The sequence below is a fragment of the Alexandromys fortis genome, unplaced genomic scaffold (assembly GCF_014885135.2).
Source record: "Alexandromys fortis isolate MF-2015 unplaced genomic scaffold, M_Fortis_MF-2015_v1.1 scaffold_78, whole genome shotgun sequence".
NCBI lineage: Eukaryota > Metazoa > Chordata > Mammalia > Rodentia > Cricetidae > Alexandromys > Alexandromys fortis.
Window position 1 is genome coordinate 4,565,339 of NW_026067977.1, and position 15,383 is coordinate 4,580,721.

Below are 15,383 nucleotides of genomic sequence, written 5' to 3' on the forward strand. Positions count from 1 at the left end.
CACTGACTCTCCCTCCTCTAGGAGTCATCAGTTGTCCACAGCTTCTCAGTTAGGTTAGGGGCTCATGAAGCCCTTCCCAGTCCATGCTAAAGTATCAGCCAGCTTGGCTTTGTGCAGGCAACCTCAGATTGCTCTGAGCTCATGAGTGCAAGAATCGTATCATGGGCCGGGTGGTACATGGGCACTTGGGAGGCAGAGGCAGGCGGATCTCTGTGAGTTCGAGACCAGCCTGGTCTACAGAGCTAGTTCCAGGACAGGCTCCAAAGCCACAGAGAAACCCTGTCTCGAAAAACCAAAAAAAAAAAAAAAAAAAAATCGTATCATGTCCAGGAGAATCGTTTAATTCTGGTCCCACTGACCTCTGTGTCCTACAGTCTTTCTTTCTACCTCTTCTTCTGGTGGTCCTTGAACCACAGCTCAAGATGTATAGTCTATGGCACAGAAGTCCATTATGATGTCATAACGGAGCAAACGCTTCTCTTGTCTGTGCCCCACCTCGGGTTATGACTCACATTGCTCTACTTCACTCCCATGGCCAGATCTTGTGCCTAGAAGTGCATCTATCCTGAAGCTTGCTATCCTCCTTTCTTTCTGGTCGGAACATCCTACTCCTGTAGCTCCTCCCCGCACACCCGATTTCAATCCCAGTGCAAATGCCCGGCCCTAAGCCCTCTTCCCATAGGCTTTCTCAGCAGTTCCTTTACCTTCATTTTGTTCATATCTTTTTGTCTGTCCACCTAGGGCTCTAGCCTTGGATCAAGACCATCATTTGACTTCTACGCCACAGGCTAGTGGTTGTTGTTAAAGAAAATTACATCATCAGCTGGGAACTGTGGTTTATGCCTATGATCCCAACATTTGGGAAGCTGAGGCAGAAGGTGTGGCGCAAATGGGAGAGAAGCCTGGAGTACATAGTAAGACTCTGTACTAGTTAGGGTTCTCTAGAGAAACAGAATATATAGAACACACACACTTACAGGCTGAGGTCCAGCTAGTCCAACGATGACTGTTGACCAACAGATGGTCCAAGAATCCAGCAGTTGTTCAGTCCATGAGGCTGGATGTCTCAGCTGGTCTTCAGTATACACTGGAGTCCCGAAGAAGTAGAATCCAGTGCCGATAAAGGAATGAACTTGCCAGCATGAGCGAGAGCAAGCAGGCAAAGAGCTTTCTCTTCCGTATTTTTATACAGGCTGTCAGCAGATGGTGTGGCCCAGATTTAAGGTAGATCTTCCCACCTCAAAAGATCCAGATTAAAGGTGCATCTTCCCACTTCCAATGATTTAATTATGAAAAAATCCCTCACAGGTGTATCCAGCCACTGTGTGTTTGTTAATTCCAGATGAAGTCAGTGGACAACCAAGAATGATGATCACAGACTGTCTTTCAGGAAGCCAACAAACCAAGGAACAAAGCAAATCAAACCCATCCTAGCATTGGCTCTTTAGAGTGTTGAAATAGGAGCGGCAGGGCTGCGTCCCCGGCACCCGGCCGCCCGCATGGCTAGCTTATACCCAGAAATAATTACACGGAAACTGTATTCTTTCAAACACTGCCTGGCCCGGCTAGGTCCAGTTTCTTATTGGCTAGCTCTTACATATTGTTCTAACCCATTTCTAATATTCTGTGTAGCCCACAAGCTGGCTTACCAGAGAGGATCTTAACCTGCGTCTGTCTGGAGTGGGAGAATCATGGCGACTCATCAACTAAGCTTCTTTATCCCAGAATTCTCTTCTGTCTACTCCGCCTACTTAATTTTCTGTCCTATGAGGGCCGAGGCAGTTTCTTTATTAATAAGAAATCACTCCCACATCATTAGAGCTGTGAGTTTAACCTGGAGTAGCCATAGAAGCCAGGGAACTAGAAAGGAACCATTGGGGGAGGAAGAAAAAAGTCCTATGGGGTGAGCACAGATTGTATGAAGGGGAAACAAGAGTAATGGGGAGGGGGGTCTAAGTGGGGGGAGGGATAACTAAATATCTTTTAGTTATCCTAAGGGTGTTTGAAAAAGCTATATGAAAGCCTACTAAATATGTTTACACACATATCATTTCTTATATAAAAAAGTTGAATTGGAGTTACCATACACAGGGAATGATGCTCACTAGAAGACTTAGGTTGCCAAGTAAAAGATCCAGTGCCAGGCGTGGATTACCTCCACTTGAGTTGTTATCATGGATGTCCCAGAGAACCCATTGCTTTTGTTTTCCCACCAGCAACTGATGGCAAGACTCTTGAAGATATCACATACTTCGAACTTGGGACATTGGAGAAGTCAAGCTGGTGCAGACCCTGGACATTTCTTCCCTTCCGGATAACTTTCACAGCATTGGAAGGCGCTACTCAGGCTGCTGGGCAGGGAGGGGAGGGGAGAGTCATCGGCAGTCTTATCCAGCTGTTACTCTTGTAAGCAAGAATAGCATTTGGCATGGCAAGATATGCCTATGGGTGCGCTAGGGGGTTGAATGTTATGGGGGTAACCAACTGCTTTCTGATAGCATTTAAGGTCCGTTCCATAGGAGGAAAAGCTGATGCCATACATCCGGCCAAGAATCCATGGCTGGAAGCCCACAGGCCCCAGAGCAAAGCGTGCTATTATCATCTGCTAACTTGACATACTACCAAGTTACTAAATCTGAGTCTCTGTACCCAGAGATGTGTGCAGCTCTCAGACCCCATCAGAGAAGCTCCTGCGTAAAGTCGATGGCAGTTAACACAGAAACTCACAACTGGTCACAGTGCAGAGAGTATGTGTCTGCGGAGTGCTCTATATCACACACGCTCACCCGGATACACATACACTCAGGTGTCACTGAATGAACGTCACAAAGGATTGTAAGAGCCGGAGGTTGGGGAGGACCGGAATGAATCAGTGTCTTCTAAACACGACAGGACCACAGTCTGAGAACTGCACACATCTCTGGGTACAGAGACTCAGATTTAGTAGCTTGGTAGTATGTCAAGTTAGCAGATGATAATAGCACGCTTTGCTCTGGGCCTATGGGCTTCCAGCCATGGATTCTTGGCCGGATGTATGGCATCATCTGTTTTCATGAACTCACAGAAACCGTGGTTGCCTGCACAATGAACAAGTCTAGAAAGGAGTGGAAAGGGGTTCCCAAGTCCCCACCCCTAGCTATGGGCAGTTGGTGGCTTCTTGGGGAGGGAGGAGAAGTTTACTTTAAGGTTGTGGCTCTTGGTAGGTTGACTATACTCTAGTGGAGGACCACATGCCCAGGTACATGGGCGCCACAAGAGGGGGATGTCTGGGGGAAAAGACTTAAAGTTAGAGGTCAGGGAAGTGGGGTGGGTCTGGGGGGAGCGGAAGTGAGTATAATTAAAGTATTTCTCTCTATGCCTTTTGGTTAGTTTGGTAAGGGTTTGTCTATTTTGTTGATTTTCCCAAAAAACCAGCTTTTTGTTTCATTGATTGTTTTGTACTGTTTTTTTTTTTTTGTTTCTGTTTTATTGATTTCAGACCTCAATTTGATTATTTCCTGTCATCTACTCCTCCTGGATGAGTCTGCTTCTTTTTGTTCTAGAGCTTTCATGTGTGTTGTTAAGTCACTAGTGTGAAATTTCTTCCTTCCTTTCTTTCTTTCTTTCTTTCTTTCTTTCTTTCTTTCTTTCTTTCTTTCTTCTTTTTCTTCTTCTTCTTGTTCTTATTTTTCTTCTTCTTTTTTATTTTTTATTTTTCAATATTGGGTTTCTCTGTAGCTTTGGAGCCTGTTCTGAATCCACTTTCTTTATGTAGGCACTTAGTGCTATGAACTGCTTTCATAGTGTCCCATAAGTTTGGGTACGTTGTGCCTTCATTTTTGTTGAATTCTAGAAAGCCTGAAATTTCTTCCTTTTTTTTCTTCCTTGATCCAGGGGTGATTTTAATTGAGCACTGTTCAATTTCCATGAGTTTGTAGGTGTTCTGCAATTAGTGTTGTTGTTGAATTATAATTTTAAACCGTGATGATCTGATAAGATACATGGGGTTATTCCAGTTTTTTGTATCTGTTGAGATTTGCTTTGTTACTGAGAATGTGGTCAGTTTTAGAGGTTTCATGAAATGCTGAGAAGAAGGTATATTCTTTTGAGTTTGGATGAAATGTTCTATAAACGTCTTTTAAGTCCATTTGAGTCATAAAATTGTTGGTTTTCTTAATTCTCTGTTAAGTTTCTCTTTGGTTGACCTGTCCATTGGGGAAAGTGGGATATTAAAGTCTCCTACTATTACAGTTTGGGGTTTGGTGTGTGATTTAATCTTTAGTAATGTTTCATTTACATATGTGGGTGCTCTTGTATTTGGGGCATAGATGTTCAGGATTGAGATTTCATCTTGATGGATCTTTTTCTGTGATGAATATGAAATGTTTTATTTTTTTAATCTCTTCTGACTGACTTTAGTTTGAAGTCTCCTTTGTTAGATGATGGAGGAAGGTCATTGGTTAATTAATAAAGAAACTGCTTGGCGCTGATAGGTTAGAACATAGGTGGGTGGAGTAAACAGAATAGAATGCTGGGAGGAAGAGGAAGTGAGCTCAGACGCCATTTCCTCTCCTCTCTGGGGCAGACGCAATGAAGCAAGCCGCCAGGTCAGACATGCTGAATCTTTTCCGGTAAGACTGGTGCTACACAGATTATTAGAAATGGGTTAAAGAAAGATATGATAGCCAGTAAGAGGCTAGATATAATGGGCCAGGCAGTGTTTAAAAGAATACAGTTTGTGTGTCATTATTTTGGGGCATAAGCTAGCTAGGCGGCTAGGAGCTGGGTGGCAGCCCCACAGCTCATACAACAGAATCTTCCCACAGCCCAACTCCTGGCCGCCTGGCTAGCTTATACCCCGAAATAACAACACACAAACTGTATTCATTTAAACACTGCCTGGCCCATTTCTATTAATGTGTGTAGCACCAAGGTGCACTTACTGGGAAGATTCTTGCCTACATCCATCCTGGGTCGGAGCTTCATCGCGTCTGCCCGGGAGAGGGGAGCATGGCGTCTGAGCTCACTTCCTTTTCCTCCCAGCATTCTGTTCTGTTTACTCTACCCATCTATGTTCTAACCTATCAGGGCCAAGCAGTTTCTTTATTAATTAACCAAAGACCTTCCTCCATCAGTTAGATGTTAGGATAACTACACCCACTTGTTTCTTGGGTTCATTTGATTGAAAAAATCTTTTCCATTCCCTTTACTCTGAGGCAAAGTCTATCTTTGAGGTTAAGATGTGTTTCTTGTATACAGCAGAAGGTTGAATCCAGCTTTCACATCCATTCTGATAACCTGTGCCTTTTTATAGGTGAATTGAGTCCATTGATATTAAGAGATATTAATGACTGGAGAACATCCAAATTAGCAAAATCAGAAATGAAAAGGGGAACATAACAACAGACACTGAGGAAATCCAGAGAAACATTAGGTCACACTACAAAAACCTGTACTCCTCAAAATTGGAAAATGTAAAGGAAATGGACAATTTTCTGGATAGGTACCACATACTAAAATTAAATCAAGACTAGGTAACAATTTAAACAGACCTATAACATGCAAGGAAATAGAAGCTGTCAACAAAAGCCTCCCAACCAAAAAAAGCCTAGGGCCCGATGGTTCCAGTACAGAATTCTACCCGAACTTCAAAGAGGAGCTAATACCTATACTCTACAAAGTGTTCCACATAATAGAAACAGAAGGAATATTGCCAAACTCTTTATATAAAGCTCCAGTTACTCTGATACCAAAACCACACAAAGACTCATTGATGCAAAAATACTCAATAAAATACTGGCAAATCAAACCCAAAAACACATAAAAAAATCATCCACCATGATCAAGTTGGCTTTATCCAAGAGATGCAGGGAAGGTTCAACATAGAAAAATTTATCAATGTAATCCACCATATAAATTAACTGAAAGAAAAATCATATGATGATTTCATTAGATGCTGAAAAAGCATTTGACAAAATCTAACACCCCTTCATGATAAAGGTCTTGGAGAGATCAGGGATACAAGGAACATATCTAAACATAATAAAAGCAATATACAGCAAGCCAACAGCCAACATCAAATTTAATGAAGAGAAACTCAAAGCGATTCCACTAAAATTAGGAACAAGACAAGGCTGTCCACTCTCTCCATATCTATTCAACATAGTTATTGAAGTTCTATCTAGAGCAATAAGACAACAAAAGGAGATTAAAGGGATATAAATTAGGAAGGGAGAAGTCAAGCTTTCACTATTTGCAGATAATATGGCAGGATACATAAGTGACCCCAAGAATTCTACCAAGGAACTCCTACAGCTGATAAACACCTTCAGTAATGTGGCAGGATACATGATCAATTAAAAAAATATCTGTAGCCCTTCTATATACAAATCATAAAAAAACTAAGAAAGAGATCAGAGGAACATCACCATTCACTATAGCCAAAAATAACATAAAATATTCTGGAATAACACTAACCAATGAAGTGAAAGAACTGTTTGACAAAACTTTAAGTCTTTGAAGAAAGAAATTGAAGAAGCTATTAGAAAATAGAAGGATTTCCCGTGCTCTTGGATTGGTAGAATCAACATAATAAAAATGGCAACCCTACCAAAGGCAATCTACAGATTCAATGCAATCCCAATCAAAATCCCAACACAATTCTTCACAGACCTCAAAGGAACAATACTCAGCTTCACATGGAAAAACAAGAAAACCCAGGAAAGCCAAATCAATCCTGTATAATAAAGGAACTTTCGGATGCATCACATCCTTGATATCAAGCTCTGTTATAGAGCTACAGTAATGAAAACAGTTTGGTATTGACATAAAAACAGACAGGTTGGAGCCAGGTGGCGGTAGCACACATCTTTAATCCCAGCACTGCGGAGTTAGAGGCAGGTGGATCTCTGTGAGTTTGAGGCCAGCCTGGTCTACAAGAGCTGGTTCCAGGACAGGTTCCAAAGCTACAGAGAAGCTTTGTCTCAGAAAAACCAGACAAGTTGATCAATGGAATCAAATGGAAGATCTGAATATTAATCCACACACCTATGAACACCTGATTTTTGACAACCTAAAATTATACAAAGGAAAAAAGAAAGCATCTTCAACAAATGGTGCTGGCATAACTGGATGTCAACATGTAGAAGAATGAAAATAGATCCATAACTATCACCATGCACAAAACTCAAGTCCAAATGGATTAAAGACCTCAATATAAATCCGAACATGCTGAACCCGACAAAAGAGAAAGTGGGAAATAGCCTTCAATGCATGGGCACAGGAGACCACTTCCTAAATACAATACCAGTACATACGTAGATGCCGGAGCATCAGTAAATAAATGAGACCTCCTGAAACTGAGAAGCTTTTGTAAAGCAAAGAACACAGTCAATAAAACAAAACGACAGCCTACTGAATGGGAAAAGATCTTTACCAACCCCACATCAGACAGAGGACTGATCTCCAAAATATACAAAGAACTCAAGAAATTAGACCTCAAAATATCAAATAATCCAATTAAAAATGGAGTACAGATCTAAACAGAGAATTCTCAACAGACAAATCTTAAATGGCTGAAAGGCACTTAAGGAAATGTTCAACATCCTTAGTCTTCAAGGAAATGCAAATCAAAACAACCCTGAGAGTCCATCTTACACCTGTAAGAATGGCTAAGATCAAAAACACCATTGATAGGTTATGTTGGAGAGGATGCAGAGTAAAGGAAACACTCATCTACTACTGATGGGAATGCAAACTTGTACAACCACTCCGGAAATAAGTAAGGTGGTTTCTCAGAAAATTGGGCATATACCCAAAGGATGCTCAATCATACTACAAGGACATTTGTTCAACTATGTTCAAAGAAGCATTATTTTTAATAGCCAGAATCTGGAAATAACCTAGATGCCCTTCAACTGAAGAATGGATAAAGAAAATGTGGTACATTTACACAATGGAGCACTACTCAGAGGTAAAAAACAATGACATCTTGAAATTTGCATGCAAATGGATGAAACTAGAAAAACCCATATTGAGTGAGGTAACCCAGACCCAGAGAGATAAGTTTGAACCTACATCCAGCAACTGATAGAAGCAGATGGAGAGATCCACAGCAGAGCACTGGGCTGAGCTCCCAAAGTTTAGGGGAAGAGTGGGAGGAGCGAGAATATGAGCAAAGAGGTCAAGACCATGACTGAAACAGCTTACCTGAGCTAATGGACATCTATCAGCTCTAGCCTGACAGCGAGGGAACTGGCATAGGACCAAACTAGGCCCTTAGAATGTGGGTGACAGTTGTATGGCCGGGGAAGAGTGTGGGACCACTGGCAGTGAGACCAGGATTTATCCCTACTGCTTGTTCTGACTTTTTGAAACCCATTCTCTCTGGAGGGATACCTTGCTTAGCCTAAATATAGTGGGGAAGGCCTTAGTTCTGCCTCAAAGAAATGTGCTAGACTTTGTTGACTCCCATGGAAAGCCTCACCCTCTCTGAGGAGTGGATGGGAGATGGGAATGAGGGGTGGTGAGATGGGATGGGAAAGGTGGAGGGAGCAGGAGGACGGAGGGAGTGGGAACTGGATTTGGCATGTAAAATGAGAAAACATAGTTTTCTTTTTAAAAAAAATATAAATTCTAAAAAAATTAAAAAAGGTAACAAAAATATTTTGTATGAAATTCTCAAAGAATTAATAAAAATATTTTAAAGACTTAAGACTTTCAAACATCTAGAACATCACAAATAAGAAAGTCTTCGTGACCTTGGATTGAGAAAAGATGGCTTAGCTAGGACAAAACAAAATATGCTTAGTAAAGGAAATTAGGTTTCATCAATATTAAAACTTTGTGTACTTCAAAAGACATGATTAGGAAACTAAACCCCGCGTGTGGTGGTAAACACCCAGCGTGCTCAAGGGTGAGGAGGGAGGATCACAAATTCAAAGTCAAACTGGACCATAGAGCAAGATCCTGTCTCTGGGTAAAAACAAACAAACCGACAAAAAGCCACAAAACAAAAGGAGAGGAAAAAAAAAACTGTGGGTGGAGAAAGTATTTCTAAATAGCATTTGGTTAAAAAAAAAAGACATATCCAAATGAATAAGCTCTCAAATTCCAAATAAGAAGACAAACAACCCAATTTGAAAATGTGCAAATGGTTTGAGCCTACGTTTTATTAAAGAAGATTTATGAATGGGCAGGAGGAACATGAAAACTTGCTTAGCATCATTAGTCATTGGGGAAGAGGAATTAAACCCAGTGTGGTACATTTGCTCACCCTGCAGAGGAGCTATCAGCACAGCAGCACACAATGCCAACGTTGGGTGATGGTGGATATGTAAAATGGCTCAGCTACTTGGAAAAACAGCTTAGCAGTGTCTTTAAGATGTTAGTTTTATGCAGGGTGTGGTGGTCTACGCCTTTAGTTCCAGCATTCAGGAGCAGAGGCAGGCCGACCTCTATGAGTTCCAGGCCAGCCAGGGAGACATCATGAGACCCTGTCTCAAACAACAACAAAGGGTTAGTCTTATCATGGAATCCAGAAATTATTCTTCTAAAATACTGCTGAAAAGAGAAGCAAACTCCCTCATTCACTAACAATAGGACATATGCCTGTTCATTGTATTGCTACTCATAACGGCCAAATTGAAGAATTCAGTTTACTTATTGACTGATGAACAGAAAAAACAAAATGTGGCTTATTCAAGCAATGCAATATTATTCATCAACATAAAGAGTAAACTGGGCAGTGAGGCCGCTCAGAGGGTAAAGTGCTTGTGTAAACCTGGTGACCTGAATTCAATTCCCAAACACCTGAAAAGGTGGAAGGAGAGAACCAATTTCACAAAAATTGTCCTCTGATCGCTACAGGTGTGGCATACATGGCTATACATATGTATCACACACAATAATAAAAATGATGACAATAACAGAACAAACCTCGAGTGTATGCTGTGACAGAGATGAAACTCAAGAACACCTTTATATGGAAGCAGTCAGAAGCGGCAGACGTTCCCACCTGTGTGACGCATACAAAGGTAAAAGTCCCGAGACAGAGAGCAAGTTAAAGGTTGCCTAGGGCACGAGAGAGCAACAAGGATGGACCACGAAGAGGCACAAAGGAACATTCTAGGGTGATGGAAATGGGGTTTTGCTGATGGCTGCACAGCTCTAAAGGTTTCTAAAAATTGAGGCTACAGAGATGGCTCGGTGGTTAAGAGCATTGACTGCTCTTTCAGAGGACCCAGGCTCAACTCCCAGCATCCAATGTGTTGGCTCACAAATGTCTGTAACTCTAGTTTCAGGAGACCTGACACCCTCTTCTGGCCTTCTCAGACACCAGGCATGTTCATGCTACACCAACATACTTGCAGACAAAATACTCATACACATAAAATAATTTAAAAAATTTTAAAGTTTATAAAATCATTGTATCATGCACTCTTAGTGGGTGAATTTTATACAATTGGGAAGTCACACCTCAATAAAAATGTCCTTTAAAGATGAAATGGTGAAACAGCACAGTTCCCCGAGGGGTGCAGCGGGCCACTGCAGGTGGCGGGTGGGAGACCACAGCGGGCCACGAGGGGCAGCCAGTTCCACCACCTGAGGCTCCTGTGGGTCCCAGGTGGGTGGGAGGCTGCAGGTGAGAGACTGATCACAAGAGGAGCAGTGGTGGGTGAGAGACAGAGGTGAATAGGCATGCCATGGAGAGAAAGTGGGTATTTATTTAGTAGGTTATGGAGGGGAAAGGGAAAGGGAGAAGGGAGAATGGGGAAGAGCAGAGAGAGAGAGAAACAGAGAGGGGGAGAGGAGAGGAGAAGCTACCTTTTCAGGAGAAAGATGGAAAAGAGAAAGAGCACAGGCTGGAAACAGAAGGAAGATCTACTTGCCTAGGAGGAAGGAGGAATGGGTGGGGCTTGTTTCTTAAAGGGTGTTCTCCAAGAGCATGCCCTTGGCCCCTTTTACACTTCAAGGCAAGATTTCTTGGAACTTGATCCCCAACCTTCCATGTTTCTGAGTTTTTCTCAAAGAGGGAGTCTGTATCAGTTACCCATGGGAACACTGTAAAATATCAACATTGAAGAGCACCTCCCTCTTCACTCAGTCCATCCTACCCCAGCACTGTAGCCCCTGGGCCAGAGGAGACAGGATGCCTAGCTGGCACTGTCCTCTATTCTGTCTCTTTATGTACAGATATCAGGCCCACTTCCGTATGACAGTTGATCCACTTGGCATCAGTTAGATGTCTCAAAGCTGGGGGCTGGGACTATCTGAAAGTCATCCATTCTCAGACCCAGCACCTGGGCTGGAGGAATCCAGAATCTGGGTTCAGGAATGTCTAGGTGCAGGAACACAATGTACAACATTATGCAGTCTGCCCTGTGGCTTCTCCACTAAGGCAACATCAGAATAGCCCCCACCTTTTTCTTTACATGATGCCTCAGAGCTCCAAAGGCAAAGAGAGGAAAAACAAAGTGAGAGACAGGAGCAGGGAAAAGGGAGCTAGAGACATGAATAGGGAGGTGAGATATAGAAACAAAGGAGAGATAGAAAGACAGGATCTCTATCTATCTATCTATCTATCTATCTATCTATCTATCTATCTATCNAGAGAGAGAAGCAGAGAAGCTATCATCTTCTATGGTCTAGACTTAGAAAACACCCATGTCAGGTCTACTGTGTTCCTTTGTTTCAAACAGTTACAAGGCACCTCCCAGGACTTCCACTTCTTAAAGGAAAGGCTACAATGTCACACTATGACAACAGCTTGTGGAATGGTGTGTGTGTGTGTGTGTGTGTGTGTGTGTGTGTGTGTGTGTGTAAGTATAACCTTCCATAAACTATTTCCAGTTCCTTTCTTTCCTCAGACTTCCAGTGATCTCACTTCCATCCTTGTTCTCTGCATGTGACCTTGGTGACAATCACAAGAAACAGAAGCAGCCAGAAGAGAACTCCTACCAGCTCTTTCCATGACATCTCCCTGGTGACTGCTGCCTCTGCTCACTTATCACTCCCCCGACCCTCCTGAAACAGTGTGCAGCTCCTCCATGCTCTCAGCCAAGGGCAGCTATGGCACTGTGTCCCAGACTCCACCTCTCTTGTTCCCCTGAAGTGTGTTTACTCCAGCACTTCCCATAATTTCCCCTCTCCATCATCTCTTTCAACATATAGATGTGCCTTCAGAATTCTCCTTCCCTTCATCCCCCTTCTCCTCTCTCCTTTGCTGTTTATTAAGGGAGCTCTTCTGTTAGCCCCTACCTAGCCTGATAAGCCTCTGATTTAAAACAAAACAGAAAACCCACATTGCAAATGATAACTTGGATAATGGTATACAATAACAAAGCTACTTCAATGATCACTTGTATCTAACTGCCACCAAGCAGGCAATTACAAATGGCTAACCCTCATTTTTAACTGTTGAATTTGAACTCACCTAGAAGACCCTCCTCAGGACATATGGGTGAGAATATTTCCTGAGATGCTCAACTGAAGGGAGAAGACCCACCACAAGAGTGAGCATCCTATGAGTGTGGGGTCTTGAACGGAATAAGAGGGGATAAAGGAGTGACTAACCATGACTATCAACTTGACTGCATCTGGAATTAACTAGAAATCAAACAGCTAGACATACTTGTGAGAGATTTTTCTCCATTGGATTATTTGAGGTAGAAGACCCATCTTATATCCAGATCACCTGAGGTCAGAAGAACCATCTTAATCCGGGTCACATCTTCTGGTGGCAGCCCAAATAAAAGGATAAAGGAAGCCATTGATTTTTGTCTGCTTGTCCTCACTCTCCTTGGCAGGTTCATCCATCTCGTTCCTGAACCCATTCCTTTGGGGGTGTTAGAACCTACTTCCTTGGGATTCTGATGTAGACTGAAGACTGACTGCTCTCTAGGGCTTCCCTGGGATTCTAGCACCAGATTGGGACTGCTGAGACATTCAGTGTTAGAGACAGGACCCTTGGCCGTTGTTGGACTGCTTGGACTACAGCCTGTGTAAGCTGCTCTAATTAATCCCCCTTGATATATATTTGATTTAATATACATATTACTCTATGCTCTCAGTTATGTTCCTTTAGAGAACCTTGACTAATACAAAGAGAAAGCAGTTTAAGCACTGACATTCCTCTTTCTGTGCTTCCCAAGGCAGACACACTATGACAAGCTACCAACTTCCTGCTGTCACAGCTAGCAGCACTCTCTCTGCCTTGTATTTTATGTTACGATAGACCAGACCCTCAAATTGAGCCAAAACAAACTTTTCCTTAAGTTAATCTAATCAGACATTTTGTCACAGCAATGGGAAAAGTAGCGGATACAGAACATTGGTTCTGGGAGCAGTGTTGTGGGAAACTTGACCTTTGGGAATGGATTTGGAGAGAAATATGGAAGACCACGGAGCTACATGCTAGAGAAGCCCTAAATTGCTGTAATCCAAGATTCATGGGCCATTTGATGGGATCTCGGCAAGCTGAAAAATATGTAACTATGGACCTAGCTTAAGAAGACTCGGGAAACAAGGACACTATTGAGAAGTGGGCTAGAGGCCATTTGTGTTACATTGTGACAAATAATCTGGCTGAATTCTGTCCTGAAAAGCTGAGTGTGATTCAGTTCAAAAGGAGCAGACTACATAGTTCAGCGGAGAAAATATAAGTAGCATAGTATCAGCCTGTGTCACAGTTCCTACTCTCTGCTCTTTCTCAACTCTGTAGTGGAGGAGAGCAGAAAGAGCAACAGAAAGGGATACACACTGGGAAAATAACACAATTCAATGGTTATTCCCTGGAGGGAAGCCCAGAGAGGCCACTGCATGAGACTGTGCAGGGGAAGCCCAAGTTGCAGTGGAGACTTTGGGACACTGGAGATGCCAGGCTGGGGGATGTTTGTCAAGAAAAGCTGCAAACATGGAGTAGAGTCAGACCAAGAGAAGTGTGACGTGTGCTTTGTTCTTCTGCTTGCCAAACTGGAGGGGTGGTGTGGGACAATTCTGTATTCTGTCAATTACGATTTAAATAAACACTGATTGGCCAGTAGCCAGGCAGGAAGTAGAGGTGGGTCAATGAGAACAGGAGAATTCTGGGAAGGAGGAAGCCCATTCCTCCCCAGTCCTGTCCAGACACGGAAGAAACAAGATGTGATCTGCCCTGATGAAAAGGGTACTGAGCCATGTGGCTAACACAGATAAGAATAATAGGCTAATGTAAGTTATAAGAGTTAATAAGAAGCCTGAGCTAATGGACCAATCAGTTTATAACTAATGTAGACTCTCTGTGTGGTTTTCTTTGTGGCTAAATGGCTGTGGGACCCAGTGGGAGGACAGAAACTCAATCAACAGAGGGGCGGGGGCACTGAAGGTGTTTGGGGCCCAGATGCAGCCACTGTGAACCCTAACGGTCAGACATGGAGCTTCAGGGTACTCTGTTGGGTTTCCATCTTACTTTGGCCCAGTCTTTCATTGCTGTGACCTCCCCACCACTCCTCCATGTTGGAATGCACTGTTTATTCTGTGGCGTTGCATATTGGAAATATGCAACTTAAAATAAAGACTCACAGTTTTTTTTTTCAGTCTTTCATGTGCTTTTATTTTCTTCCTTCAACCATAATAATATGATATCCAAATTTTGTCTTAACCAGTGGGTCTGTAAACACAGGCTTATCCATCCCACTTACAGACAAGGCAAATGCTGCTTCTTGAAACGGTACTACCATGGACCCTCTGGTCATCCAACCCAGGTCAGCCCCTTGCCTGGCTTTATCTTCACTGTACTGTGTGGCCACTTCATTGAATTTCATTCCAGACTTTAACTTTTCCATGGCTTCAATGATTTTGCCATGTTTTTCACATAAAATATGTCTGACCTTTACTGCACTGCCACCACCTTTAGGGCCCTGAGCCTTCTTGTCAGCAATGTCACCCCCGGAAGCGGCACCTCCTTTCCCCCCTTTTCCAGAACCACTTTTCCCCTTTGGCGGCATCTCTTAGGCTTGCGGTTGAACTCAAGACTCACAGTTTTAGGAGAAGTATTAATTCTTAGAAAAGACTTCAGAGCTTTGGAATTGTGTTGAAACTGTTAAGACCTAGGAGACTTTTAGGTGTTAAGCAAAGGCATTTTGCATGAAACGAATATGAGGCTTTAGGGTCTAGGGCTGGAATACTTTGGTTATGTGCTTGGATATCTGATGTAGGTGGGTCTTCTTTCTATGTGTTGCTTTCATTGGTTAATCAATAAAGAAACTGCTTGGCCTGATAGGTCAGAACATAGGTGGGTGGAGTAGACAGAACAGAATTCTGGGAAAAAGGGAATTGAGGCAGACGCCATGAAACTCAGGCCCAAGAAGGACGTAAGTTAGAATCTTCCAGGAAAGCCACCACCTCATGGTGCTACACACATTAGT

The 15,383-nt window shown here is 42.7% G+C and overlaps 1 protein-coding gene and 1 long non-coding RNA gene across 2 annotated transcripts in view; one reads left to right on the forward strand and one right to left on the reverse strand.

Moving 5' to 3' along the window:
* The window catches only part of LOC126510852 (uncharacterized), a 38,479-nt gene extending 33,943 nt beyond the window's left edge, over window positions 1-4,536 (forward strand). Inside the window, exon 3 of the long non-coding RNA XR_007594533.1 lies at window positions 2,217-4,536. This is a non-coding gene — a long non-coding RNA (uncharacterized lncRNA). The remainder of the gene's footprint in view (window positions 1-2,216) is intronic.
* A 10,031-nt stretch (window positions 4,537-14,567) lies between these two features.
* Window positions 14,568-14,978, reverse strand: LOC126510874 (peptidyl-prolyl cis-trans isomerase NIMA-interacting 4-like). The gene has a single exon (XM_050157592.1). It carries the CDS (start codon window positions 14,961-14,963, stop codon window positions 14,568-14,570), a length of 396 nt encoding a protein of 131 aa, XP_050013549.1. The 5' UTR covers window positions 14,964-14,978.
* Window positions 14,979-15,383: the final 405 nt, after the last annotated feature.

Excerpts from the sequence above, each read along its gene's own strand:
- LOC126510874 (XM_050157592.1), bottom strand. The coding sequence starts at position 14,963 with ATGCCGCCAAAGGGGAAAAGTGGTTCTGGAAAAGGGGGGAAAGGAGGT.